The sequence below is a fragment of the Heterodontus francisci genome, unplaced genomic scaffold (genome assembly GCF_036365525.1).
Source record: "Heterodontus francisci isolate sHetFra1 unplaced genomic scaffold, sHetFra1.hap1 HAP1_SCAFFOLD_43, whole genome shotgun sequence".
NCBI lineage: Eukaryota > Metazoa > Chordata > Chondrichthyes > Heterodontiformes > Heterodontidae > Heterodontus > Heterodontus francisci.
This window is the reverse complement of record NW_027141852.1, coordinates 14909847-14936899: the sequence shown is the minus strand read 5'-3', so window position 1 is coordinate 14936899 and position 27053 is coordinate 14909847. Positions and strand designations below refer to the sequence as shown.

At 48.5% G+C, this 27053-nt stretch overlaps 1 protein-coding gene across 1 annotated transcript in view; it reads left to right on the top strand.

The window, feature by feature from the left end:
* The window catches only part of LOC137364982 (oocyte zinc finger protein XlCOF7.1-like), a gene marked incomplete at its 5' end in the record, with an annotated part of 660565 nt that extends 638244 nt beyond the window's left edge, over positions 1-22321 (top strand). The window contains 2 exons of the mRNA XM_068027855.1: positions 21476-21822; positions 21991-22321. Of these exons, the coding sequence (XP_067883956.1) occupies positions 21476-21822; positions 21991-22321 (678 nt within the window). The remainder of the gene's footprint in view (positions 1-21475; positions 21823-21990) is intronic.
* Between the last annotated feature and the right edge of the window lie 4732 nt (positions 22322-27053).

Genomic DNA, 27053 nt, shown 5'->3' with positions numbered 1-27053 from the left:
GAAAACCTGTCGGGTTAATCAGGGCACACCCGCTCAGTGAAGAAAGGACCCTGATGGAAAGCACAGCAGAACAAGTTATGGCTTTAACTGCAGTAAGAGTGAGACCCAGGAAGTCTACCGTTGCAAGTGCAGGAAAATTTAATAGGATTCCTGAAGGTTATCACGGTTGTGTGTCTGAAGGAAGAGTAACCCCATACCACTGGAGTGGGGCCAGCAAGCCCATAGTAATTCTCAGGGACACAGGGTCACTAGATCCCTTTTACTGGGAAAAGGCCTGACCTTTGCCCCAGAGAGTGCAGTAAACTACAGAATAGTGGTAAATGGTATTGGAGGGCAGCGTATGCCTGTACCTTTGCACCAGGTGCACTTGGAGTGCGACCTATTTTTAGGACCGGTGACCATAGGGATTGTCCCTAGTTTGCCTGTGGATGGGGTTGACCTGCTCCTAGGTAATGATCGGGCAGGGACAAAGGTGGTAGCTTCCCCAGTAGTGAAAGAGAGACCGCAGGAGGTGAGAGAGACAGGGCAGTGGCGGGAGATGGTCCTCTGCAGTTTCTCTGAATGTAATGAGTGAGGCCATGATCAAACCAGCTCCCCCAGAGGAGACTGAATTGGCAATGCAGGCAGATGACCATGAGGTCTGCCTGTCCGAGACTTTCTTTGGAAAGTTAGAAGACCCAGGGAATCAGTTAAATAGATCTTCCCTAGCTGAGGCTCAGCGAGCTGACCCAGTATTGAGAGAGTTAGCACAGGCTACCTATTCTGAAATTGAAGCAGAGGGAGTCCCTGATTGCTACTGTTTAAAGAATGAGGTACTGATGAAGAAGTGGAGTTCTCGTCACAGACCTGAGAGCAAGGAGTGGACAGTGGTTCACCAGTTAGTGCTGCCACAGAGGGACCGGAGAGAAATATTAAGAATGGCCCACGGGACTACAGTGGCTGTATATGTCGGTGTACAAAAACCCAGAGCCCACATAGCACAGCGGTTTGACTGGCTAAAACTCTACAAAGATGTAGTGGAGTACTGTAGGAGTTTCCACATGTGCCAGATTGAGGGGAAACCCCAGCCTGCAGTGAAATCTACACCTCTAAGTCCTGTATCGGTGTTTGGAGGCCCCGACAGCAGAAGGCTGGTGAACTGTAAGGGACTCCTGCTGAGAACAAAAGGGAATAGGCCAGGCATCAGGCTGGCAAAAGGTGAGAAAGGAACGGGGAAAAAGGGACCAAGAGGGCAGGTTAAAGGAAGTCTGGAAAGAATCCCGGATGAAACCCCCACTGTCCAGTCAGCAAACCCCAAAATGTTTGAAAAATTAAACACCACATCCTCCTATGTAAATGCAGACACTAGAAGCACCCCACCAGAGTTGCTAGCAGCATTTGCAGGCACCTGCAGAGACAAATAAAGTTCTCAAGAGGCAGAGAAACATTGCAGGTGATGCCTCACCTAGTCGAAGTAACGCAGGGGATTGCAGCAGAAATTGGACAAATACCTGCAGGCAGGATTGTCCCAGAGGAGAATGGGGGGGATTAGCAAACAATCCACCCCCACAGTCAGGAAAAAAGGGAATCAGCCGTTCCCTGAGTGAAGAGCCCTTGCATGACTCATCAAAGCACTGAAAGAGAATTCAGAGTGGAACTGCCCACTGCCCCCACCCCTGAGCAGAACTCTCACCGAGGTATACTTAAACCTAACCCTCCCCTCTGCAGACCTCAACATAAAGGCCTGCTCAGATAACAAAAAAAAACCCAACCCGAACCCGACAGAATCACATTGGACCCAACCCGGCCTGAGTTCCCTCCATTTTCCCCCCGAGCCCAGCCCGACCCGACCCAACCCCCGCAATGTTCTCTTTACTTACCTTCCAACTCCCAATCTTCAGGAAGCTGCAGCACAAGCGTGATGACGTCATAAAGATGCTCCCTGCGCAGATTCAGAGTTTCCCTGCTTGACATTCTGGACTCGCAGCTCAGGTACGTTTTTAACTCTTAATACTTACCTGCAATTCTTGCAGTGTGCGTCCGGCCCGAAGGCGGACCCGGAAGAGCGGCCTGACCCGAACCCGACACGTCATCGGGTCCCGTCAGGTTCGGGTTGGGTAGCAGGCTTTTACCTCAATTGGGACAAAGACACCTTAGACAATCTTGGAAATATGTAAACTGTAAAAAATAACTTCCCCAAAATCCACATGTTTATTGGGATGTCAGAAAATGCCGTTTAAAGCAGCACTGCTACCAAGAAAAGACAGCCTGTAACAATCGTTAGGGTTCTGAATGAGTGTGAGAGATGAGTGTATGTGTTCCATTCCTAATTTTCTCTCCAGTCCCTTTTAATGAAATGCACTTTAAAAACAATTTGCATTTCATTTCGCTGGCCCCCACCTGCCAAGAATGAGGCATATTACTTTTGTCAAATGAACATTGATTTTAAACTGTTGCTGGAATGAAGAAATAACTTGCTTGAAGATCACCAGACACTGGGCTGGAAGGTTATTTACATACTAAGAGATGCTGCATGTGGAGATAAAGGACTGTTTCCCTGCTCTAATTAACCCCAAATGGATTTTGATCACCAGACATTGAAGGTGTAAGGAAGCACATTCCAGGCCCTGCTAAGATGATGCAATTCACAGAGCCAGGACCGGTTAAACCAGCTGGTCACATGACTAACTGGCTGGTCCAGGTTTTTTGAACTTGCCACAGGACAGTTTGAATTCAGAAGGCGGTGTGCAACTGTAGTTGAAACAAACAAGTCTCTCGCCTGGCTCTCCTCCTTTCACCCAAGCCACCGGACCCACAGAAGACACATAAACCTCAAGAGAGAAAAGACTCCTACATCGGAACAAGTTGAAGTGTGAAATCAGCCCCAACGAATTGCAAGACTTACTGGCAACCAAAGACTCCATGTTGAACCTAAAGGACTGTAAATACCAGATATTGCCTCAAACTGTTCCCCCTTTATTCCTTCTATGTATTCTGTCTCTATCTGCACCTGTGTTTATCGGGTATGCTAGCCTGGTCACTTCGCGTATTCATAGTCGTTAACCAGATTAGAGTTTAAGGTTAATAAACTTCTAACTTTCTTGTTTAAATCTAAGGAAATCTGTTTGATTTCTTTGCCTTACAACTGGAGCAATGAACAAGGATTCACTAAGGGGGAGCTAAAAGCACGGTATTTTAAAAATTGAACCCTGTTACGATTAAACCAGGCAAAGACTGAGAGGGAACCCCTGGACCCCTTCTCACCTGGTCGTAACAGAATAAACAACCAATTTAGTCAGCTCTCATCATAGTACAACACTCTAATCTCCGGAATCAATCGAGTGAATATTCATTTCACCATCTCCAATGCAAGTATATCCTTCCTTAAATATGGAAACCAGGAAGAGTACACACAGCTGCATGTGTGGTCTCATCAAAACCCTCCACAATTGTAGCAAGTCTTCCTTATGCTTGGACTCCAATGTCCTTTTAATAAAGGCTAACATGCCATCTGCCTTCCTAATTGTTTGCAGTATTTGCAAGCTGACTTTGTGTTCCTTGTACGACTGCACCCAAGACTCTGAACTTCAAGATTTAAAAGTTTCACAAAGAGTAACAGAGACTGTCAGACACAGAAATAAATCCCACAAAACATGCAGTAGCAGTGAGTGACAGTTGGAGAATAAATCTCATATTGACATACATCACCACAGATTGACAGAGATACAAAATGAATGACTAATTAACATACAATAGCACAGAAGAACATTTGGAAAAATGTGACAGACTCTCATACAGCACATTGCGGACAAGCACAGATTCAATTTCATACTAACGTACAGCACTGGAGACTATGTTGTACAGAATTAATCTAACTCTCACACAGTACGAGAGACTCACAATTACATATTCACACATTCACATGTCGTACCAGAGACTGACAGATTAAAATTAATCCCACAATGGCACATAGCAGTACGGACTGGCAAATATAAAAATATTCACACTCTGACACACATTAACACAGAAAGACACAGAATAGATCAAGATCAAGCGACTGACTGACACTTAATGAATCTCACAAACACAAACTGCCTCAATGAGTATCAGATATAGAACTGTGACAGTTATCAAACAACTGAAAGCTGAGTTGGTATTTAATGGACAGAAATTGTGGTAGTAATTCACAATTAAAAATCTGAAAATTAGCAGGATTCTGTGAATGTAATTGAATTTTAGATATTTTGACAAATGCAAGAGTTAGAAATAGGTGAGGGGTTGGGTGTAGATGTGGTTGGTGTTCTGGTCATTGAAAGTAAATACTAAACACACAGACACACACAGAAGCAATCATTTAAATGAGACTAACAGATATAGATTAAAATAAACATGCCCACATCAGGGACTGACAGATACAGAGGAGTTTAACTGAGACACACATTCCAAGGTGAAGATACAAGATTTGTACACAATAAAACGCACACTTATCTACTGGAAACTGACAGATACAGTGTGAAAAGCACATTAAAAAGTATTTGAAAAGTTTAAATAAAGATTAAAATCCTCACTCACAAAACAGAAACTGACATGTACAGTGAATAAAATAAACCACTCATATACCAGAGACTGCCAGATACAGAATAAACCAGATTCCCAAAACAAAGATGGACAGTTACAATGTAAAACACACAGACATATACCAAAAACAGAGAGGTCCAGAGTGGAATCAATTCCTCTATAACAAAAATTGAAAGGTAAGAATGACACGCAGACGTTGATAGCTACAGAAAAACACATACACATGAATCAGAAACTGAAAGATGCAAATTAAAACACACAGTCACATACCAGAAACCAACAGATACAGAGAAGAGCTGCTACTCATATGCTAGAGATTGAATGATACAGAATAAACCCATGCTCACATACCCAAAACCTGCAGATACAGATTAAAACTGATACTCAGATACCAGAAAAATGACAGGTACAGATTAAAATAGCAGACACGTACCAGAACCTGGCAGATACAGATTGAAACCCAGACTCACATACCAGAAACAGGCAGTAAAATCGACATTTGCATCCCAGAAAATGAGAGATACAGAATAAAACATTTACACACTGACAGATGCAGAGTGAAATCCATACTGAAATACTGGAAATTGACAGGTATAGAGTGAAAATCTCTCATACATACCAGAACCTGCCATGTACAAAGAAAACCCTATTCTCACACTTCAGACTCTGACAGATACAGAGTAAAACCCACACACAATTAAGCAGATTTATATACCAGATACAGACTACAACTTGCACTCACATATTAGAAACTGACAGGTATGGAATAAAATCTACAGTCCAATACCAGAGAATGAAATGTATGGAGTAAAAATCACACCAACATGTCAGAAACTGGGACACAATGATTAAAAATCACAATCACATCCTGGACAATAAGAGATATGGTGTAAAATCCACACACATACAAGAATAAAACCCCTACTCCCATCAGAGAATGACATGCACAGATTAAAAATCACACCCACACATTAGAAGTGGACGGGTACTGGTCAAAATTCAAAATCCAGACAATAAAAGATAAAAAGTGAATCCCCACTCATAAACCAGAAATGAAAAATAAAGAGTTAGACACATACTCATACCAGAAACTGACCAGGACAGAGTACAAGCCATAAACACACATCAGAAGCTGAAAGATACAGAATAAGACCTTTCTCACAAAATAGAATTTGACAGGTACAGATAACACCGCACTTAAAATCAGAAACTGACAGATATAGAGAAGCTGTAGACCAGAGATTGAGAGATATGGAGTGAAACACACACCCACAGACCAGAAATTGAATGATAACAGTAGAAAAAGAAAGAAAACATAACTCACCTCCCAGAAAAGTATAAAACCATGCTGACATACCAGAAACTGACCGGGATGAAGCAAAACCCACACCCATTGCAGAAAGTGACAGGTACGGAACAAAATACACATTTACAAAAACTGACAGGTCCAGACAAAATACACATTTATATACCAGAAACTGACAGGTACGAGTACAACCCATATCTACATACTAGAAACTGACAGGTACAGAGTAAAATTTATACTCATATTCCAGAGACTGACAGATACAGAGTGAGCCCACAATTGATTAGCAGGAGTTGGCAGATCCAGTGTAAAAGCTGTAAAACTCTATGACTCTCATCCACATCCATACAGTAAGGTCTTCTTCTTCTTTGGCCTCCTTGTCTCTGGAGACAATGGGTAAGCGCCTGGAGGTGGTCAGTGGTTTGTGGAGCAGCGCCTTGGAGTGGCTATAAAGGCCAATACTCGAGTGACAGACTCTTCCACAGGTGCTACAGAAAAAATTGGTTGTCGGGGCTGTTACACAGTTGGCTCTCCCCTTGCGCTTCTGTCTTTTTTCCTGCCAACTGCTAAGTCTCTTCGACTCACCACACTTTAGCCCCGCCTTTCTGGCTGCCCGCCAGCTCTGGCAAACGCCGGCAACTGACTCCCACGACTTGTGATCAATGTCACAGGACTTCATGTCGCGTTTGCAGACTTCTTTAAAGCAGAGACATGGACGGCTGGTAGGTCTGATACCAGTGGCGAGCTCGCTGTACAATGTGTGCTTGGGGATCCTGCCATCTTCCATGCGGCTCACATAGCCAAGCCATCTCAAGCGCCGCTGACTCAGTAGTGTGTATAAGTTGGGGATGTTGGCCGCCTCGAGGACTTCTGTGTTGGAGATGCGGTCCTGCCACCTGATGCCAAGGATTCTCCGGAGGCTGCGAAGATGGAATGAATTGAGACGTCGCTCTTGGCTGACATACGTTGTCCGGGCCTCGCTGCCATAGAGCAAGGTACTGAGGACACAGACTTGATACACTCGGACTTTTGTGTTCCGTGTCAGTGCGCCATTTTCCCACACTCTCTTGGCCAGTCTGGACATAGCAGTGGAAGCCTTTCCCATGCACTTGTTGATTTCTGCATCGAGAGACAGGTTACTGGTGATATTTGAGCCTAGGTAGGTGAACTCTTGAACCACTTCCAGAGCGTGGTCGCTGATATTGATGGATGGAGCATTTCTGACGTCCTGTCCCATGATGTTCGTTTTCTTGAGGCTGATGGTTAGGCCAAATTTGTTGCAGGCAGCCTCAAACCTGTCGATGAGACTCTGCAGACACTCTTCAGTGTGAGATGTTAATGCAGCATCGTCAGCAAAGAGGAGTTCCCTGATGAGGACTTTCTGTACTTTGGTCTTCGTTCTTAGGTGTGCAAGTTTGAACAACCTGCCACCTGATCTTGTGTGGAGGAAAATTCCTTCTTCTGAAGACTTGAACGCATGTGAGAGCAGCAGGGAGAAGAAAATCCCAAACAGTGTAGGTGCGGGAACACAGCCCTGTTTCACGCCACTCAGGATAGGAAAGGGGTCTGATGAGGCGCCACTATGCTGAATTGTGCCTTTCATATTGTCATGTAATCAGGTGATGATACTTAGTAGCTTTGGTGGACATCCGATCTTTGCTAGTAGTCTGAAGAGACCACGTCTGCTGATGAGATCAAAGGCTTTGATGACATCAATGAAAGCAATGTAGAGGGGCATCTGTTGTTCGCGGCATTTCTCCTGTAGCTGACGAAGGGAGAACAGCATGTCAATGGTTGATCTCTCTGCTTGAAAGCCACACTGTGCCTCAGGGTAGACATGCTGGGCCAGCTTCTGGAGTCTGTTTAAAGCAACTCGAGTGAAGACTTTCCCCACTATGCTGAACAGGGAGATTCCACGGTAATTGTTGCAGTCACCGCGGTTACCTTTGTTTTTATAGAGGGTGATGATATTGGCATCGCGCATGTCCTGTGCACTGCTCCCTCGTCCCAGCACAGGCAAAGCAGTTCATAGAGTGCTGAAAGTATGGCAGGCTTAGCACTCTTGATTATTTCAGGGGTAATGCCGTCCTTCCCAGGGGCTTTTCCGCTGGCTAGAGAATCAATGGATTCACTGAGTTCCGATTTTGTTGGCTGTAAGGTACAAAGGAAAAAAGGCTCACAAAGAACAAAAAGAACAAAGAACAGTACATTCGGCCCTCCAAGCCTGCGCCGATGTTGATGCCTGCTGAAACTAACACCTTCTGCACTTCCGGGGCCCATATCCCTCTATTTCCTTCCGATTCATATATTTGTCAAGATGTCTCTTAAACGTCTCTATCGTATCTGCTTCCACCACCTCCCCTGGCAGCAAGTTCCAGGCACTCACCACCCTCTGTGTAAAAAACTTGCCTCTCACATCCCCTCTAAACTTTGCCCCTCGCACCTTAAACCTATGTCCCCTAGTAACTGACTCTTCCACCCTGGGAAAAAGCTTCTGACTATCCACTCTGTCCATGCCGCTCATATCTTTGTAAAACTCTATCATGTCGCCCCTCCACCTCCGTCGTTCCAGTGAAAACAATCCGAGTTTTTCCAACCTCTCCTCATAGCTAATGCCCTCCAGACCAGGCAACATCCTTGTAAACCTCCTCTTTACCCTCTCCAAAGCCTCCACATCCTTCTGGACGTGTGGCGACCAGAATTGCACGCAATATTCTAAGTATGGCCTAACTAAGGTTCTGTACAGCTGCCACATGACTTGCCAATTTTTATACTCTATGCCCCGACCGATGAAGGCAAGCATGCCGAATGCCTTCTTGACTACCTTATCCACCTGCGTTGCCACTTTCAGTGACCTGTGGACCTGTACGCCCAGATCTCTCTGCCTGTCAATACTCCTAAGGGTTCTGCCATTTACTGTATACCTCCCACCTGCATTAGACCTTCCAAAATGCATTACCTCACATTTGTCCGGATTAAACTCCATCTGCCATTTCTCCGCCCAAGTCTCCAACCGATCTATGTAGACACTTCAGAGACAGACAGATACAGAGCAAAACCCAGACTCATGTACCAGAAACTGACAGGTACATAACAACATACGGATTTACATAACAGAAATTGACAGGTGCAGGATAATATACATTTGTATAAAGCAGAAACTGACAGGTACAGGACAGAACTCACAAATCAGAAACTAGCAGATATACATTTACATACTAAAAACTGCCACGTACAGAGTAAAACCCATACTCACATACAAGAGACTGACAGATACAGAGTGAAACCTAGATTCGAGTAGCAGAAACTGGCAGATAGAGAATAAAATGCATATTTACATACCACAAACTGCCAGTGTTACAGCCATGTGGTTTGATGTGAGCGGTTCCCATTCTTCAACTCCCCACCTGACCACAGCAAGTGTATTTGAATTTGGGTTTAGCATCTTGATGCTTTATTGTGCTAATAAACAGAAAGCGACAGATTTTCTTGTAGATTCTAAAAACAGAAAATCAATTGTTTATTGATAACTATGCTTTATCCTGAAATTGTGGCAACCACATCCATTCATGCATTCGCGCGCACACACACAAGAAGATAGATCGAGAAGGGCAAATGGAAGATGGTTTTTAGTGGGGGAAAGGTTATGATAAACCTGTTGAATACTCTTGGAAATCAAGTTCGAGATGAATTCAGGCCTGAGATGAGTGTAGATTTCTCTCTTGATTGAAGGTTCTGTTGAAAACGATGGGTTACTTCCAGCTCTCACTGCTAAAAAAGGGAGATGTTGGATTTTTTCAGCAGGGCACGTGCTTCTTTGCTTGGCTGGAATGAAAGCTGTTCTGATGTTGCTTTTTGCTCCTGGGTGAGTCTCTCTCTCTCTGGCTCTTTTTCAAGGAAATGCTGTTATCTCTCAACTCTTGTTGGGAGGAACTCTGGTTTCCTCCGCATGGTGATTGCACAATGGACCAGGACATGGATACTTCACACCTCCTTTGTTTCATAAGAAGACATTCAATTCTGGAATGTTTGAGGATAGATGTAGGATGGGTTACCTCAACACCTTTCAGATTCGAAGATTTGTCCTTTGCCTTTGTCAAACAGTTTGAACACACAAAAGGCCAATCCCCTTTTTCTTCGGTGGCCATTTTGGACCATTGTTCACTTTCTAACATAAAGGTTTATTTTTTAAAGACAAAGTCCGTTTGTCATAACACTTCAGAGCTATTCCATGGTTGTGTATCATCGCAGTTCCGGTGTGCATGACAGCAGGTACAGTGCATTATACACCAGAGACTGGCATATACATTGATAGATTAGAGGAGTTTTGTCTGTTCTGCTTAGAGAAGAGATGGTTGGAGGGGATTTGATAGAGCTATTCAAAATCATGGGAGCTCTGGACAGAGTGCATAGGGAGAAACTGTTCTCGTTGGTGGAGAGTTTGAGAACCAAAGTACACTAATCGAAGGTGACCGGTAAAAGAACCAAAGCCAACATGAGAAAAAACTTTTTTTTTATGCAACGACTGGTTAAGATCTGATATGCACTACCTGAGATTGTAACAGAGGTAGATTCAACCATGCCTTTCAAAAGGGTATCAGATAATTATCTGAAGAGAAAAGAAAATTGCAGAGCTTCATGAATACATGAGGATGTGTCCTGAGCTGAGTAGCTTGTGCAGAGAGGCAGCACAAGCACGACAGGCTGAATGGCCTCCTTTTGTGCTGTAACTACTCTACGATCTATGATTCTATACAGAGTAAAACCAACACTCCGAGACCAGAAACTAACAGTTCCAGTATAAACCTTACACTAACATACCAGAGACTGACAGATACAGTGTGAAACCCACAAACCGATACGTTGAGGAACCGGCTAGAGAGCAGGTCATCCTAGACTGGGTATTGTCCACTGAGAGAGGAATAATTGACAGTCAAGTTGTGCGAGACCCCTTGGGGGTGAGCGACCATAATATGATAGAATTCTTCATCAAGATGGAGAGTGACGTAGTTGATTCTGAGACTAGATCCTGAATCTTAAAAAATGAAAGTACGAAAGTATGGGCGGCACAGTGGCGCAGTGGTTAGCACCGCAGCCTCACAGCTCTAGGGACCCGGGTTCGATTCTGGGTACCGCCTGTGCGGAGTTTGCAAGTTCTCCCTGTGTCTGCGTGGGTTTTTGCCGGGTGCTCCGGTTTCCCCCACATCCAAAAACTTGCAGGTGATAGGTAAATTGGCCATTGTAAATTGCCCCTCGTGCAGGGAGGTGATCGGGAATATGGGATGACTGTCGGGTTAGTATAAATGGGTGGTTGTTGGTCGGCACAATCTCGGTGGGCCGAAGGGCCTGTTTCAGTGCTGTATCTCTAAATAAAAGTAAAATAAAAAATATGAGGCTCGAGTTGACTATGATGGATTGGGAAATGTTACTTAAAGGGATGTCGGTGGATAGGCAATGGCAAACATTCAAAGTGCACATGGCTGAAGTGCAACAATTGTTTATTCCTGTCTGGTGCAAAAGTAAAACGGAAAGGCAGCCAAACCATGGCTTACAAGGGAAAGTAGAGATAGCATTAGATCCAAGGAAGAGGCATAAAAATTCGCCAGAAAAAAACAACAGACTTGAGGATTGGGAGTAGTTTAGAGTTCAGCAAAGGAGGACCAAGGGATTGATTAAGAAGGGGAACATAGAGTCCGAGAGTAAGCTTGCAGGGAACATAAAAACTGACTCTAAAAGTTTCTATAGGTATGTGAAGAGAAACAGATTGGTGAAGACAAATGTAGGCCCCTTACAGTCAGAAACAGAGGAAATTATTCTGGGGAACAAAGAAATGGCTGACCAACTAAATGCATACTTTGTTTCAGTCTTCACAAATGAGGACATAAATAACATATCAGAAATGTTGGGGAACACAGGGTTTAGTGAGAGGGAGGAACTGAGAGAAATCAGTATTAGAAGAGGAATTGTGTTGGGGAAATTGAAGGAATTGAAGGCCAATAAATCCCGAGGGCCTGATAATCTATATCCCAGAGTACTTAAGCAAGTGAGCCTAAAATAGTGGATGCATTGGTGGTCATCTTTCAAGATTCTGTAGACTCTGGAACAGTTCCTACAGATTGGAGGGTAGCTAATGTAACCCCACTATTTAAAAAGGGAGGTAGAGAGGAAACAGGGAATTATAGACCAGTCAGCCTGACGTCGGTAGTGGTAAAAATTCTAGAGTCCATTATCAAAGATTTTAGAGCAGAGCACTTAGAGAACAGTGGTAGAATCGGACAGAGTCAGCATGGATTTGAGTCAGCATAGATTTACGAAAGGGAAATCATTTTTGACAAATCTACAAGAATTCTTCGAGGATATAACTAGTAGAGTTGATGAGGGAGAGCCAGTGGATGTGGTTTACTTGGACTTTCAGAAGGCTTTCGACCAAGTCCCACATAAGAGGTTAGCATGTAAAATTAAAGCGCATGGGATTGGGGATAGTGTACTGCAATGGATAGAAAATTGGTTGGCAGATAGGAAACAAAGAGGAGGAATAAACGGGTCTTTTTCTGAATGGCAGGCAGTGACTAGTGGGGTACCGCAGGGATCAATGCTAGGACCCCAGCTATTCACAATATATATTAATGATTTAGATGAGGGAACTAAATGTAATATCTCCAAATTTGCAGATGACACAAAACTGGGTGGGAGGGTGAGTTATGAGGGGGATGCAGAGAGGCTTCAGGGTGATTTGGGCAAGTTGACTGAGTAAGCAAATGCATGGCAGATGGAGTATAATGTGGATAAATGTGAGGTTATCCACTTTGGTAGCAAAAACAGGAAGGCAGATTATCATCTGAAGGGCTATAAACTGAGAGAGGGGAATATGCAACGAGACCTGGGTGTTCTCATACACCAATCACTGAAGGTAAGCATGCAGGTGCAACAGGTGGTAAAAAGGGCAAATGGTATGTTGGCCTTCATCGCGAGAGGATTCGAGTACAGGAGCAGGGATGTCTTGCTGCAATTATGCAGTGCCTTGGTGAGGCCACACCTGGAATATTGCGTGCAGGTTCAGTCTCCTAATCTGAGGAAGGATGTTCTTGTTATATAGGGAGTGCAGCGAAGGTTTACCAGACTGATTCCTGGGATGGCGGGACTGACGTATGAGGGATTGAGTCAGCTCGGATTATATTCGCTGGAGTTCAGAAGAGTGAAGGGGGATCTCATAGAAACCTCTAAAATTCTAACAGGACTTGACAGGGTAGATGCAGGAAGGATGTTCCCGATGGTGGGGGAGTCCATAAGCAGGGGTCATAGTCTGAGGATGCGGAGTAAACCTTTCAGGACTGAGATGAGGAGAAATTTCTTCACCCAGAGAGTGGTGAGCCTGTGGAATTCGCTACCACATAAAGCAGTTGAGGCCAAAACTTTATATGTTTTCAAGAAGGAGTTAGATATAGCTCTTGGGGCGAAAGGGAGCAAAGGATATGGGGGGAAAGTGGGAACAGGTTACTGAATTGGATGATCAGCCATGTGCATAATGAATGGCGGAGCAGGCTCAAAGGGCTGAATGGCCTACTCCTGCTCCTATTTTCTATGTTTTTATCACTTAGCAGGAGTTGGCAGTTAACGTGTAAAAACCTTTCTTCCATATCCAAACTGCAAGGTCCAAAGGAAACTAGGTACAAACCCAGGCTCACACTTGGAAGAGTGAGAGATACAAAGCAAAACACAGACTACAAGAGACTGACAAGTATAGAGAACACTTAGAGGAGGTATGTAATGTAACAAAAACTGGTAGGGATCGAATCAAACCCTTTCTCACATATTAGAAACTGATAGATATCAACAAAAGCTGATGCTCACATACAAGTTGTTGAAATACATGTGGTGAAACTCACATGACAATAGCAGAAACAGTCACAATGGCGCAGTGGTTAGCACCGCCGCTTCACAGTTCCAGGGACCAGGGTTCAATTCTGGGTACTGCCTGTGCGGAGTTTGCAAGTTCTCCCTGTGACTGTGTGGGCTTTCGCCGAGTGCTCCGGTTTCCTCCCACCACCAAAGAAATTGGCCATTGCAAATTGCCCGTAGTGCAGGTAGGGAATATGGGATTACGGTAGGGTTAGTGTAAATGGGTGGTTCTTGGTCGGCACAGATTCTGTGGTCCGAAGGACCTGTTTCAGTGCTGTATCTCAAAATAAAAACTGAAACATACCGAGCAGAAGCCCACTTTCTCACACCAGAAACTCACGGTGACAACGTGAAGCTGGCTCTCTCCTCCCAGGCACTGACAGGTACAAAAGAAAACATGCAGTAACATACCAGGAACTGAAAAGTACGAAATAAACCCTGATTCGCATACGAGAGACTGGCATTAATGACAGGTGTGGTTACCGAGAATGCTCTGCGCTCCGGAATCCGCCCTGTCTGTTCCAGGAGCGGGGGCACGCAAGCGCGGTTGGGGCTGAGTTCCGTCAGCAGTTGGAGCTCCGGCTCCGGAGCGGGAGCGGAATATTCACAAAGTGCGGGAAGACCGTGCTCATTGCGGGCACACACAGCTGGAGCAGGGCCTCAGGGCCGCAATATAATGGAACAATCCCGTCTGTGTCCCTGCGGATGGCGGCGGTGAAGCTTTTCCTGGTGAGGCTTCTCGGAAACTGCCAGCCAGACATGTCGGGCAACTGGGCAGGGAGCGTCTGTAAATGGATAAGTATTGAGGACTGGGCAGGGAGTGTCTGTAAATGGAGGGAAATGGGGACTGGTCAGGGAGTGTCTGTAAATGGATAAGAATTGAGGACTGGGCAGGGAGTGTCTGTAAATGGAGGGAAATGGGGACTGGTCAGGGAGTGTCTGTAAATGGATAAGAATTGAGGACTGGGCAGGGAGTGTCTGTAAATGGAGGGAAATGGGAACTGGTCAGGGAGTGTCTGTAAATGGATAAGAATTGAGGACTGGGCAGGGAGTGTCTGTAAATGGAGGGAAATGGGGACTGGTCAGGGAGTGTCTGTAAATGGATAAGAATTGAGGACTGGGCAGGGAGTGTCTGTAAATGGAGGGAAATGGGAACTGGTCAGGGGACTTTTTTTCTTCGTTCCTGGGATGTGGGCGTCGCTGGCTCGATCTCAGCTAGAGTAATGTATCCAGTTATGGGCACCAGGCTTTAGAAAGGACATCACAGCTTTTGAGACAGTTCAGAGGAGATTTACTAGAATGATACCAGAGATGAGGGGTTTCAGTTCTCTGGACAGGCTGGTGAAGCTGGGATTGTTCTCCTCAGAGTAGAGAATGTTAAGGGAAGATTTAATAGAGGTGTTCAGAATCATGAAGGATTTTCATAGGGTAGAGAGGGAGAAACTGTTTCCACTGTCCTGGGGGTCAGTAACCAGAGGACACAGATTTAAAATAATCGGCCAAAAGCGTCAAAGACAGTCGAGGAGAGATCTTTTTACCCAGTAACTGATTCGGATTTGGAATGAATTGTCTGACAGGGTGGTGGAAACAGATTCAATTACAACTTTCATAAAGGAATTGGACAAATATTTCAAAGTGAAATTCTCCAGAACTATGGGGAAATAGGCAGTGAGCGGGACTAATTGCATAATTTTTTTTTAGAGATTCAGCACAGGCACAATGTGCCGATTGGCCTCCTTCTGTGCTGTATGATTCTGTGAAATAGTGACAGTCAGGGAAAGTCTGTATAAGAAGGAGAAATGGAGAGGGGTCAGGGAGAGCACGTCACCAAAACTGGGAGATATTATGTTGAACCGGGAGGATCAGCGTGTTGGGGTTGGCGGGGGGGCGGGGGGGGGGGGGGTGCGAAGAGAGAGCATGTACACACAGACAGAATCAGCACCTTCAGTGGAAGAGAGGGAGGGGAAGCAGTGAGTGTGGAACTGAACCCAGCCAGAGTTAGCACCTTCAGGGGAGGAGAGAGAGGGGAAGCAGTGAGTGTAGAACTGAATCAAGCCAGAGTCAGCACATTCAGGAGAGGAGAGAGAGGGGAAGCAGTGAGTGTGGAACTGAACCCAGCCAGAGTCAGCACCTTCAGGGGAGGAGAGAGAGGGGAAGCAGTGAGTGTAGAACTGAATCAAGCCAGAGTCAGCACCTTCAGGAGAGGAGAGAGAGGGGAAGCAGTGAGTGTGGAACTGAACCCAGCCAGAGTCAGCACCTTCAGGGGAGGAGTGGGAGGGGAACCAGTGAGTGTGGAACTGAAGCCAGCCAGAGTCAGCACCTTCAGGGGAGGAGTGGGAGGTGAAGCAGTGAGTGTGGAACTGAACCCAGCCAGAGTTAGCACCTTCAGGGGAGGAGAGAGATGGGAAGCAGTGAGTGTAGAACTGAATCAAGCCAGAGTCAGCACCTTCAGGAGAGGAGAGGGAGGGGAAGCAGTGAGTGTGGAACTGAACCCAGCCAGAGTCAGCACCTTCAGGGGAGGAGTGGGAGGGGAACCAGTGAGTGTGGAACTGAACCCAGCCAGAGTTAGCACCTTCAGGGGAGGAAAGAGAGGGGAAGCAGTGAGTGTAGAACTGAACCCAGCCAGAGTCAGCACCTTCAGGGGAGGAAAGAGAGGGGAAGCAGTGAGTGTAGAATAGAACCCAGCCAGAGTCAGCGCCTTCAGGGGAGGAGAGAGAGGGGAACCAGTGAGTGTAGAACTGAACCCAGCCAGAGTCAGCACCTTCAGGGGAGGAGAGAGAGGGGAAGCAGTGAGTGTAGAACTGAATCAAGCCAGAGTCAGCACCTTCAGGAGAGGAGAGAGAGGGGAAGCAGTGAGTGTGGAACTGAACCCAGCCAGAGTCAGCACCTTCAGGGGAGGAGTGGGAGGGGAACCAGTGAGTGTGGAACTGAACCCAGCCAGAGTTAGCACCTTCAGGGGAGGAGTGGGAGGGGAAGCAGTGAGTGTGGAACTGAACCCAGCCAGAGTTAGCACCTTCAGGGGAGGAGAGAGAGGGGAAGCAGTGAGTGTAGAACTGAATCAAGCCAGAGTCAGCACCTTCAGGAGAGGAGAGAGAGGGGAAGCAGTGAGTGTGGAACTGAACCCAGCCAGAGTCAGCACCTTCAGGGGAGGAGCGGGAGGGGAACCAGTGAGTGTGGAACTGAACCCAGCCAGAGTTAGCACCTTCAGGGGAGGAAAGAGAGGGGAAGCAGTGAGTGTAGAACTGAACCCAGCCAGAGTCAGCACCTTCAGGGGAGGAGAGAGAGAGGGGAAGCAGTGAGTGTAGAACTGAATCAAGCCAGAGTCAGCACCTTCAGGAGAGGAGAGAGAGGGGAAGCAGTGAGTGTGGAACTGAACCCAGCCAGAGTCAGCTCCTTCAGGGGAGGAGTGGGAGGGGAACCAGTGAGTGTGGAACTGAACCCAGCCAGAGTTAGCACCTTCAGGGGAGGAGTGGGAGGGGAAGCAGTGAGTGTGGAACTGAACCCAGCCAGAGTTAGCACCTTCAGGGGAGGAGAGAGAGGGGAACCAGTGAGTGTAGAACTGAATCAAGCCAGAGTCAGCACCTTCAGGAGAGGGGAGAGAGGGGAAGCAGTGAGTGTGGACCTGAACCCAGCCAGAGTCAGCACTCTCAGGGGAGGAGTGGGAGGGGAACCAGTGAGTGTGGAACTGAACCCAGCCAGAGTTAGCACCTTCAGGGGAGGAAAGAGAAGGGAAGCAGTGAGTGTAGAACTGAACCCAGCCAGAGTCAGCACCTTCAGGGGAGAAGAGAGAGGGGAAGCAGTGAGTGTAGAACTGAATCAAGCCAGAGTCAGCACCTTCAGGAGAGGAGAGAGAGGGGAAGCAGTGAGTGTGGAACTGAACCCAGCCAGAGTCAGCACCTTCAGGGGAGGAGAGGGAGGGGAAGCAGTGAGTGTAGAACTGAATAAAGCCAGAGTCAGCACCTTCAGGGGAGGAGTGGGAGGGGAACCAGTGAGTGTGGAACTGAACCCAGCCAGAGTTAGCACCTTCAGGGGAGGAGTGGGAGGGGAAGCAGTGAGTGTGGAACTGAACCCAGCCAGAGTCAGCACCTTCAGGAGAGGAGAGAGAGGGGAAGCAGTGAGTGTGGAACTGAACCCAGCCAGAGTCAGCACCTTCAGGGGAGGAGTGGGAGGGGAACCAGTGAGTGTGGAACTGAACCCAGCCAGAGTTAGCACCTTCAGGGGAGGAAAGAGAGGGGAAGCAGTGAGTGTAGAACTGAACCCAGCCTGAGTCAGCACCTTCAGGGGAGGAAAGAGAGGGGAAGCAGTGAGTGTAGAACTGAACCCAGCCAGAGTCAGCACATTCAGGGGAGGAGAGAGAGGGGAACCAGTGAGTGTAGAACTGAACCCAGCCAGAGTCAGCACCTTCAGGGGAGGAGTGGGAGGGGAAGCAGTGAGTGTGGAACTGAACCCAGCCAGAGTTAGCACCTTCAGGGGAGGAGAGAGAGGGGAACCAGTGAGTGTAGAACTGAACACAGCCAGAGTCAGCACCTTCAGGGGAGGAGTGGGAGGGGAAGCAGTGAGTGTGGAACTGAACCCAGCCAGAGTTAGCACCTTCAGGGGAGGAAAGAGAGGGGAAGCAGTGAGTGTGGAACTGAACCCAGCCAGAGTCAGCACCTTCAGGGGAGGAAAGAAAGGGGAAGCAGTGAGTTTAGAACTGAACCCAGCCAGAGTCAGCACCTTCAGGGGAGGAAAGAGAGGGGAAGCAGTGAGTGTGGTACTGAACCCAGCCAGAGTCAGCACCTTCAGGGGAGGAGAGAGAGGGGAAGCAATGAGTGTAGAACTGAATCTATCCAGAGTCAGCACCTTCAGGAGAGGAGAGAGAGGGGAAGCAGTGAGTGTAGAACTGAACCCAGCCAGAGTCAGCACCTTCAGGGGAGGAGAGGCAGGGGAAGCAGTGAGTGTAGAACTGAATCAAGCCAGAGTCAGCAGCTTCAGGAGAGGAGAGAGAGGGGAAGCAGTGAGTGTGGAACTGAACCCAGCCAGAGTCAGCACCTTCATGGGAGGAGTGGGAGGGGAACCAGTGAGTGTGGAACTGCACCCAGCCAGAGTTAGCACCTTCAGGGGTGGAGTGGGAGGGGAAGCAGTGAGTGTGGAACTGAACCCAGCCAGAGTTAGCACCTTCAGGGGAGGAGAGAGAGGGGAAGCAGTGAGTGTAGAACTGAATCAAGCCAGAGTCAGCACCTTCAGGAGAGGAGAGAGAGGGGAAGCAGTGAGTGTGGAACTGAACCCAGCCAGAGTCAGCACCTTCAGGGGAGGAGTGGGAGGGGAACCAGTGAGTGTGGAACTGAACCCAGCCAGAGTTAGCACCTTCAGGGGAGGAAAGAGAGGGGAAGCAGTGAATGTAGAACTGAACCCAGCCAGAGTCAGCACCTTCAGGGGAGGAAAGAGAGGGGAAGCAGTGAGTGTAGAACTGAACCCAGCCAGAGTCAGCACCTTCAGGGGAGGAGAGAGAGGGGAACCAGTGAGTGTAGAACTGAACCCAGCCAGAGTCAGCACCTTCAGGGGAGGAGTGGGAGGGGGAGCAGTGAGTGTGGAGCTGAACCCATCCAGAGTTAGCACCTTCAGGGGAGGAAAGAGAGGGGAAGCAGTGAGTGTAGAACTGAACCCAGCCCGTGTCAGCACCTTCTGGGGAGGAAAGAGAGGGGATCCAGTGAGTGTAGAACTGAACCCAGCCAGAGTCAGCACCTTCAGGGGAGGAAAGAGAGGGGAAGCAGTGAGTGTAGAACTGAACCCAGCCAGAGTCAGCACCTTCAGGGGAGGAAAGAGAGGGGAACCAGTGAGTGTAGAACTGAACCCAGCCAGAGTCAGCACCTTCAGGGGAGGAAAGAGAGGGGAAGCAGTGAGTGTGGAACTGAACCCAGCCAGAGTTAGCACCTTCAGGGGAGGAAAGAGAGGGGAAGCAGAGAGTGTGGAACTGAACCCAGCCAGAGTCAGCACTTTCAGGGGAGGAGAAAGAGGGGAAGCAGTGAGTGTAGAACTGAATCAAGCCAGAGTCAGCACCTTCATGAGAGGAGAGAGAGGGGAAGCAGTGAGTGTGGAACTGAACTCAGCCAGAGTCAGCACCTTCAGGGAAGGAGTGGGAGGGGAACCAGTGAGTGTGGAACTGAACCCAGCCAGAGTTAGCACCTTCAGGGGAGGAAAGAGAGGGGAATCAGTGAGTGTAGAACTGAACCCAGCCAGAGTCAGCACCTTCAGGAGAGGAAAGAGAGGGGAAGCAGTGAGTGTAGAACTGAACCCAGCCAGAGTCAGCACCTTCAGGGGAGGAGAGAGAGGGGAACCAGTGAGTGTAGAACTGAACCCAGCCAGAGTCAGCACCTTCAGGGGAGGAGTGGGAGGGGAAGCAGTGAGTGTGGAACTGAACCCAGCCAGAGTTAGCACCTTCAAGGGAGGAGAGAGAGGGGAACCAGTGAGTGTAGAACTGAACCCAGCCAGAGTCAGCACCTTCAGGGGAGGAAAGAGAGGGGAAGCAGTGAGTGTAGAACTGAACCCAGCCAGAGTCAGCACCTTCAGGGGAGGAAAGAGATGGGAACCAGTGAGTGTAGAACTGGACCCAGCCAGAGTCAGTACCTTCAGGGGAGGAGTGGGAGGGGAAGCAGTGAGTGTGGAACTGAACCCAGCCAGAGTTAGCACCTTCAGGGGAGGAAAGAGAGGGGAAGCAGTGAGTGTGGAACTGAACCCAGCCAGAGTCAGCACCTTCAGGGGAGGAGAGAGAGGGGAAGCAGTGAGTGTAGAACTTTTTCAAGCCAGAGTCAGCACCTTCAGGGGAGGAAAGAGAGGGGAAGCAGTGAGTGTATAACTGAACCCAGCCAGAGTTAGCACCTTCAGGGGAGGAGAGAGAGGGGAAGCAGTGAGTGTTGAACTGAACCCAGCCAGAGTTAGCACCTTCAGGGGAGGAGAGAGAGGGGAAGCAGTGAGTGTAGAACTGAATCAAGCCAGAGTCAGCACCTTCAGGGGAGGGAGAAAAGTCAACCAAAAGGAAAACTGTGGGAGATGGTGTGATGAGTTTGGATTTCAGCACAGGGAGGAGGGGGAGTGTGTGGGATGGGGATTTTCAGCTTTTGGAGAACAAGACAGGAAAGAATGTTCCATAGAAATTAGAACTGTCTGTCCTGAATATCTATCCTGCATTTACACTGATAACTTTTGTAAACTTCTTTTACAGGGTTTTAGAAGTAGAGTATTTGAGATAGAAAGATCAAACCAAGCATCACGCCGAGGATTGACGTCACTAGACTTATCAGAACCGGAATATCATCAGCCTTTGTATGTAGAAAGAAAAATATTCGTCTGTTCTGTCTGTTGGAAAAGATTTGAAACATCGGTTTCACTGGAAAGGCAATGAGACACATACCAGAGTGATATTGTTCCTGTACACTGACTATGGAAAGAACTTTAACCAATTACACAGCCTGAAAACACATCACACCATTCACAGTGGGGAGAAACTGTACACGTGTTTGTGTGTGGGGACAAGGCTTCAACTGATTGTCCAACCTGGAGAGAGACAAGGACACCCGCACCATGGAGAAACCATGGAAATGTGGGGACTGTGGGAAGGGATTCAGATCTCCATCCCAGCTGGAAATACATCGACGCAGTCACCCTGGGGAGAAGCCTTTCACCTGCTCAGTGTGTGGGAAGGGATTCACTCACTCATCACCCCTGCGAAGTCACACTCTGGAACAACCTTTCACCTGTTCCGTGTGTCAGAAAGGATTTACAACTGCCTCCAATCTATTCTCACACCAGCGAGTTCACACTGGGGAGAAGCCATTCACTTGCTCCGTCTGTCAGAAAGGATTCAAAACTTCATCAAACCTTTTGACACACCAGCGAGTTCACACTGGGGAGAGGCCATTTATCTGCTCCGTGTGTGGGAAGGGATTCACTCAGACATCCCAGCTCACTGAACATCAACTTGTTCACACTGAGGAGAGACCTTTTAAATGTCCTGACTGTGGGAAGAGTTTTAAAAGCTCAAGGTATCTGCTAAACCACCAACGCACTCACACTGGGGAGAGGCCATTCCCCTGCACTGTGTGTGGGAAAGCATTTCCTCGGTTATTCAATCTGCAGCAACACCAACAAGTTCACACTGATGAGAGACCTTTTAAATGTCCTCACTGTGAGAAGTGCTTTAAAAGCAGCAATGATCTACTGCAGCACCAATACACTCACTCTGGGAAGAGGCCATTCACCTGTTCCGTGTGTGAGAAGACATTTAATCGCCCATCCAACTTGCTGAACCACCAGAGAATTCACAGTGGGGAGAGACCATTCACCTGCTCCGTGTGTGGGAAGGGATTCAGTCAGTCATCCAACCTCACTGAACATCAACTTGTTCACACTGATCAGAGACCTTTTCAATGTCCTGACTGTGAGAAGAGCTTTAAAAGCAGTAATGATCTGCTGAAACACCGACGCACTCACTCTGGGGAGAGGCCGTTCCCCTGCTCCGTGTGTGGGAAGAGATTCACTCAGTCATCCAATCTGCTGCAACATCAGCGAGTTCACATGTGACTGAAATGGCTAGATTCTGCTGTTGTTGCTGCTATTAGTCACATTCAGTGACAAAGTTGGGTCTTACATTATAACCAGTGTAGTCCAGAGCAAAAGCGTCTTCTTAATGTTGAGATAAACGGGAGAAGAAACCGGGTAGCGGTGGCTAGGATGGGGGAGGTGCTGCACCATCACTTTAATGGTGCATCCTCCCTTCCCCGGGGTCCTCGCTGCACGTCCGCCGGGCCCAGCGGCTTTGATTGGGGTCCTGAGAGCCGCTGAGACTCGGTGCAGCGGAGGCCGCGCTCACCCCCGCTAAGCTCTGTTGTGATATTTAAAGTTCTCTTCTCTTTGGCCTCCTCATCTCGAGAGACAATGGGTAAGCGCCTGGAGGTGGTCAGTGGTGTGTGGAGCAGCGCCTGGAGGTGGTCAGTGGTGTGTGGAGCAGCGCCTGGAGGTGGTCAGTGGTGTGTGGAGCAGCGCCTGGAGGTGGTCAGTGGTGTGTGGAGCAGCGCCTGGAGGTGGTCAGTGGCGTGTGGAGCAGCGCCTGGAGGTGGTCAGTGGTGTGTGGAGCAGCGCCTGGAGGTGGTCAGTGGTGTGTGGAGCAGTGCCTGGAGTGGCAGGCTGTTCCACAGGTGCTGCAGAAAAATGTGTTTGTCGGGGCTGTTACACAGTTGGCTCTCCCCTTGCGCTTTTGTCTTTTTTCCTGCCAACTGCTAAGTCTCTTCGACTCGCCACACTTTAGCCCCGCCTTGATGAATGCCCGCCAGCTCTGGCGAACGCTGGCAACTGACTCCCACGACTTGCGATCAATGTCACAGGACTTCATGTCGCATTTGCAGACGTCTTTGAAGTGGAGACATGGATGTCCGGTGGGTCTGGTACCAGTGGCGAGCTCACTGTACAATGTGTCTTTGGGGATCCTGCCATCTTCCATGCGGCTCACATGGCCATGTGAGCCGCATGGAAGATATTTAAAGTAACTTTGATTAATTTACTACTCTTCCCCCACCATGCTCTGATTGAGAGACTTCAGTCTCCTGCTGAGCCTGTGACTGGCCACTGGTTATATTGGTTTTTCTGCTTCAGCCTATTCCTGCCAACTCCATGAGGTGTCCCGTGGAGCCCTTCTCACAGGAGCCCTCGGAGCAGGCTTTCAGCTGCTCTTTCAGGAACACCCTGACACAGATCCACACGGCCTGCGTCCGGGCTCGCCAGCTGGACCTGCTGGCCATGTGTACGTATTAGTCCCCGTCTGTGTAGTGGAGACTGGTCTCCAGTCACCTCGGCCATCCCTGCCATTGGACAAAGACAGTGCTTCGCTCGGACTGTGTGGTAGTCGGTGTGCAATGGCCACCCCAAGTTAAAAGAACCCACGCAAAGGCATCTACCACCCCCTCAAAATGGACTTGGGGATCTGGAATATCAGAATTGGATTATTGTGTCACCTAAGCATCCTGGAGGGGAAGATAGTCATCCTCGTTCCCGAGGAACTGCCTAAGACTAATCACATCCAGGACTGAAATATGTTTAATTGTCAGAGTTTAATTGTCCTCTTGTCAATAACTCCTACAAATGGGCTTGAGTTTCATATTTTGAGATCTGTTAAATCAATTAATGTTGTTTTAAACACACACTGTGTCAGGTCCTTAATTTCTCCAAGATAAGTGTTGACTAATTCATATCCTGCTACCGACTGTTCCCATTTTTGGGCCTTTTCTTCTTTCTAACTCTAGATTATTTCAGTTCTGATACTGTCAGTTATTCTCAGGAACAACACACGGCTCCCCATACCTTCCAGAATGCCTCTCCTAGCTTTGGTATTCAGGGAAGGCATCACAAACTCTTCCAGCGTTCCAGACGACTACATCTGCAGGAAGTGTACCCAGTTGCAGCTCCTCACAGACCGCATGGATCGGTTGGAGCAGCAACTGGAGGCACTTAAGAGCATGCAGGTGGCAGAAAGTGTCAAAGACAGGAGCTTTCGAGAAGTGGTTACACCCAAGGTGCAGGCAGATAGATGGGTGACTGCTAGAATGGGCAGGCAGTCAGTGCAGGAATTCCCTGAAACAATACGTAGATAGTCCAACTTGGGATAGGGCCGTACTGGAGCTGGTATTGGGGAATAAGCCCGGCCAGGTGGACATCAAGAGGTTCTTCATTCACAAAGGTGTTCAGAGGGTGAGAGAGAGACAGAGGGAAATGTCCCGACTCCAGAAAAGTATGCAAAATCTGCTCCAGTTGCAGTCAATGGGGGTCAAGGTCAAGGAGGACTTCCAAGAGGTGAAGAGCCAGCAGGCCACGCTCTTTGCCAGGGAGGCCTCCAAGATCATCTTCCGGTCCAGAGTCCGCTCCATCGAGCAGGATGAGACGTGCTCGCGTTACTTCTTCCAAAAGGTACACAGAGAGCTCTGTTATCAGCAGCCTGAAGGAAGAGGATGGCTCGGTAACATCTTCGCAGTCCGACATACTGAGGATCAGCAAATCCTTTTATGCTGGGCTGTATGACGCAAAGCCCACAGACAGCAGAGCCTCCCAGTCCTTCCTGTCATCTATCACAGAGGTCTTAGATGACAGCAGGAGGGAGAGACTGGACAAGCCGCTAACTCTGGACGAGCTGACAAAGGCCGTCGAGTCCTTCGAGACGAGTAAAACTCCCGGAAGCGACGGCTTACCGGTCGAGTTGTACTCGGCCCTGTGGTACTGGGTCGGCCCGGACCTGCTGGAACTATACGAGAGTATGCTCCTGGCCGGCAGCATGTCAGAATCCATGAGGAAAGGCATCATCACCCTCATTTACAAGCGAAAGGGGGAGAGGGCAGAAATCAGAAATTGTCGGCCCATCTCACTGCTTAATGCTGACGACAAAATTCTGTCCAAAGTCATAGCCAGTCGAGTCAAATCTGCTCTGGAGTTGGTGATTCACCCTGATCAGACCTGTACTGTACCCGGCAGGAAGATCTCTGACAGTCTCGCGCTACTCAGGGATACAATCGCCTATGTACGGGACAGGAGGGTGGACACCTGCCTCATCAGCCTGGACCAGGATAAGGCTTTTGACAGGATATCGCACACCTACATGATGGACGTGCTTTCCAAAATGGGGTTTGGGGAAGGAATCTGCAATTGGATCAAACTGCTCTACACAAACATCAGTAGCGCAGACTCAATCAGTGGGTGGGAATCGGAAAGTTTCCCGATCCAATCTGGAGTCAGACAGGGCTGTCCTCTCTCCCCGGTCTTATTTGTTTGCTGTATTGAACCATTTGCTGAGTCTATTAGGAAGGATGCGAGCACAAGAGGGGTGACAATCCCAGGCAGCGGAGGCACTCAGGTGAAAACCTCCCTGTACGTGGATGACGTCGCCATCTTCTGCTCGGATCCGCTGTCCGTGCGCAGACTGATGAGCATCTGCGACCAGTTCGAACTGGCCTCGGGAGCCAAAGTTAACCACGGCAAGAGCGAGGCCATGTTCTTTGGGAACTTGGCTGACCAATCCTTTGTCCCCATCACCGTTAGGTCAGACTACCTGAAGGTGCTGGGGATATGGTTCGGCAGGGCCGGGGCGTGCACCAAAACCTGGGAGGAGCGAGAAGCCAAGGTACGACAAATGTTGGGCATGTGGGGGCAGCGATCTCTCTCCTTTGTAGGTAAGAACCTGGTCATCAGGTGCAAGGCACTCACGTTGTTGCTGTACGTGGTGCAGGCCTGGCCCATAACCCACTCCTGCGCTCTGGTGGTCAGCCGAGCCATTTTCCGCTTCATCTGGGGATCTAAAATGGACCGGGTCCGGAGGGACACGATGTTCAAATCTCTGGACAAGGGCGGGAAAAATGTACCCAACGTCGCCCTCATCCTGATGACCACCTTCGTGTGTGGCTGCATCAAGCTGTGTGTGGATCCCCAGTACGCAAACTCCAAGTGTCACTACGTGCTGAGGTTCTATCTGTCCCTGGTGTTGCGAAGGGTGGGCCTGGTCACATTGCCGCGGAACGCTCCATGCAGTTGGACCGTGCTGTATCACCTATCCTTCATGGAGCAGTTTCTGCGGGAAAACACCTTTGACCACCGGTCCATCAGGCAGTGGTCTGCACGGAATGTCCTCAAGGCCCTACGAGAAAAGGAGACGGGGGAGCCTGTCGGATGGTTCCCCGAGCAGACTGTCAAAGTCATTTGGCAGATTGCCTCATCACCAGAACTTTCAAACAAGCACCAAGATGTAGCTTGGCTGGTATTGAGAAGGGCCCTCCTTGTCAGATCCTTCCAGCACGCCCGAAGTCTCGCCCCCTCCGCGCAATGCCCCCGTGTTGGCTGTGGTGGGGAAGAGATGGTTGCCCACCTCCTCCTGGAATGTGTCTTTGGAAAGCAGGTGTGGAAAGAGATGCAGTGCAAGGTTCATCCCAAGCAGCTCTGTCACACAGGAGTCTGTGCTCTCCGGGCTGTTCCCAGGGACGCACACCGAGACAAACATCAACTGCTGCTGGAGGACTATCAATTCGGTGAAAGACGCCCTTTGGTCTGCCCGAAACTTGCTGGTCTTCCAGCGCAAAGAGTTGTCCACCACCGAATGTTGCAGACTGGCACATTCCAAGGTCCAGGACTACGTGCTGAGGGACGCACTAAAGCTTGGGGCAGCCGCAGCAAAGGCTCAGTGGGGAAAGACCAGAGTGTAAGGTCCCCCCACCAAGCTGAACTGACGGGCTGGATCCATGGGAAACCCCTCGAACTGTATCGGGAAAATTGTGTGTGCTGT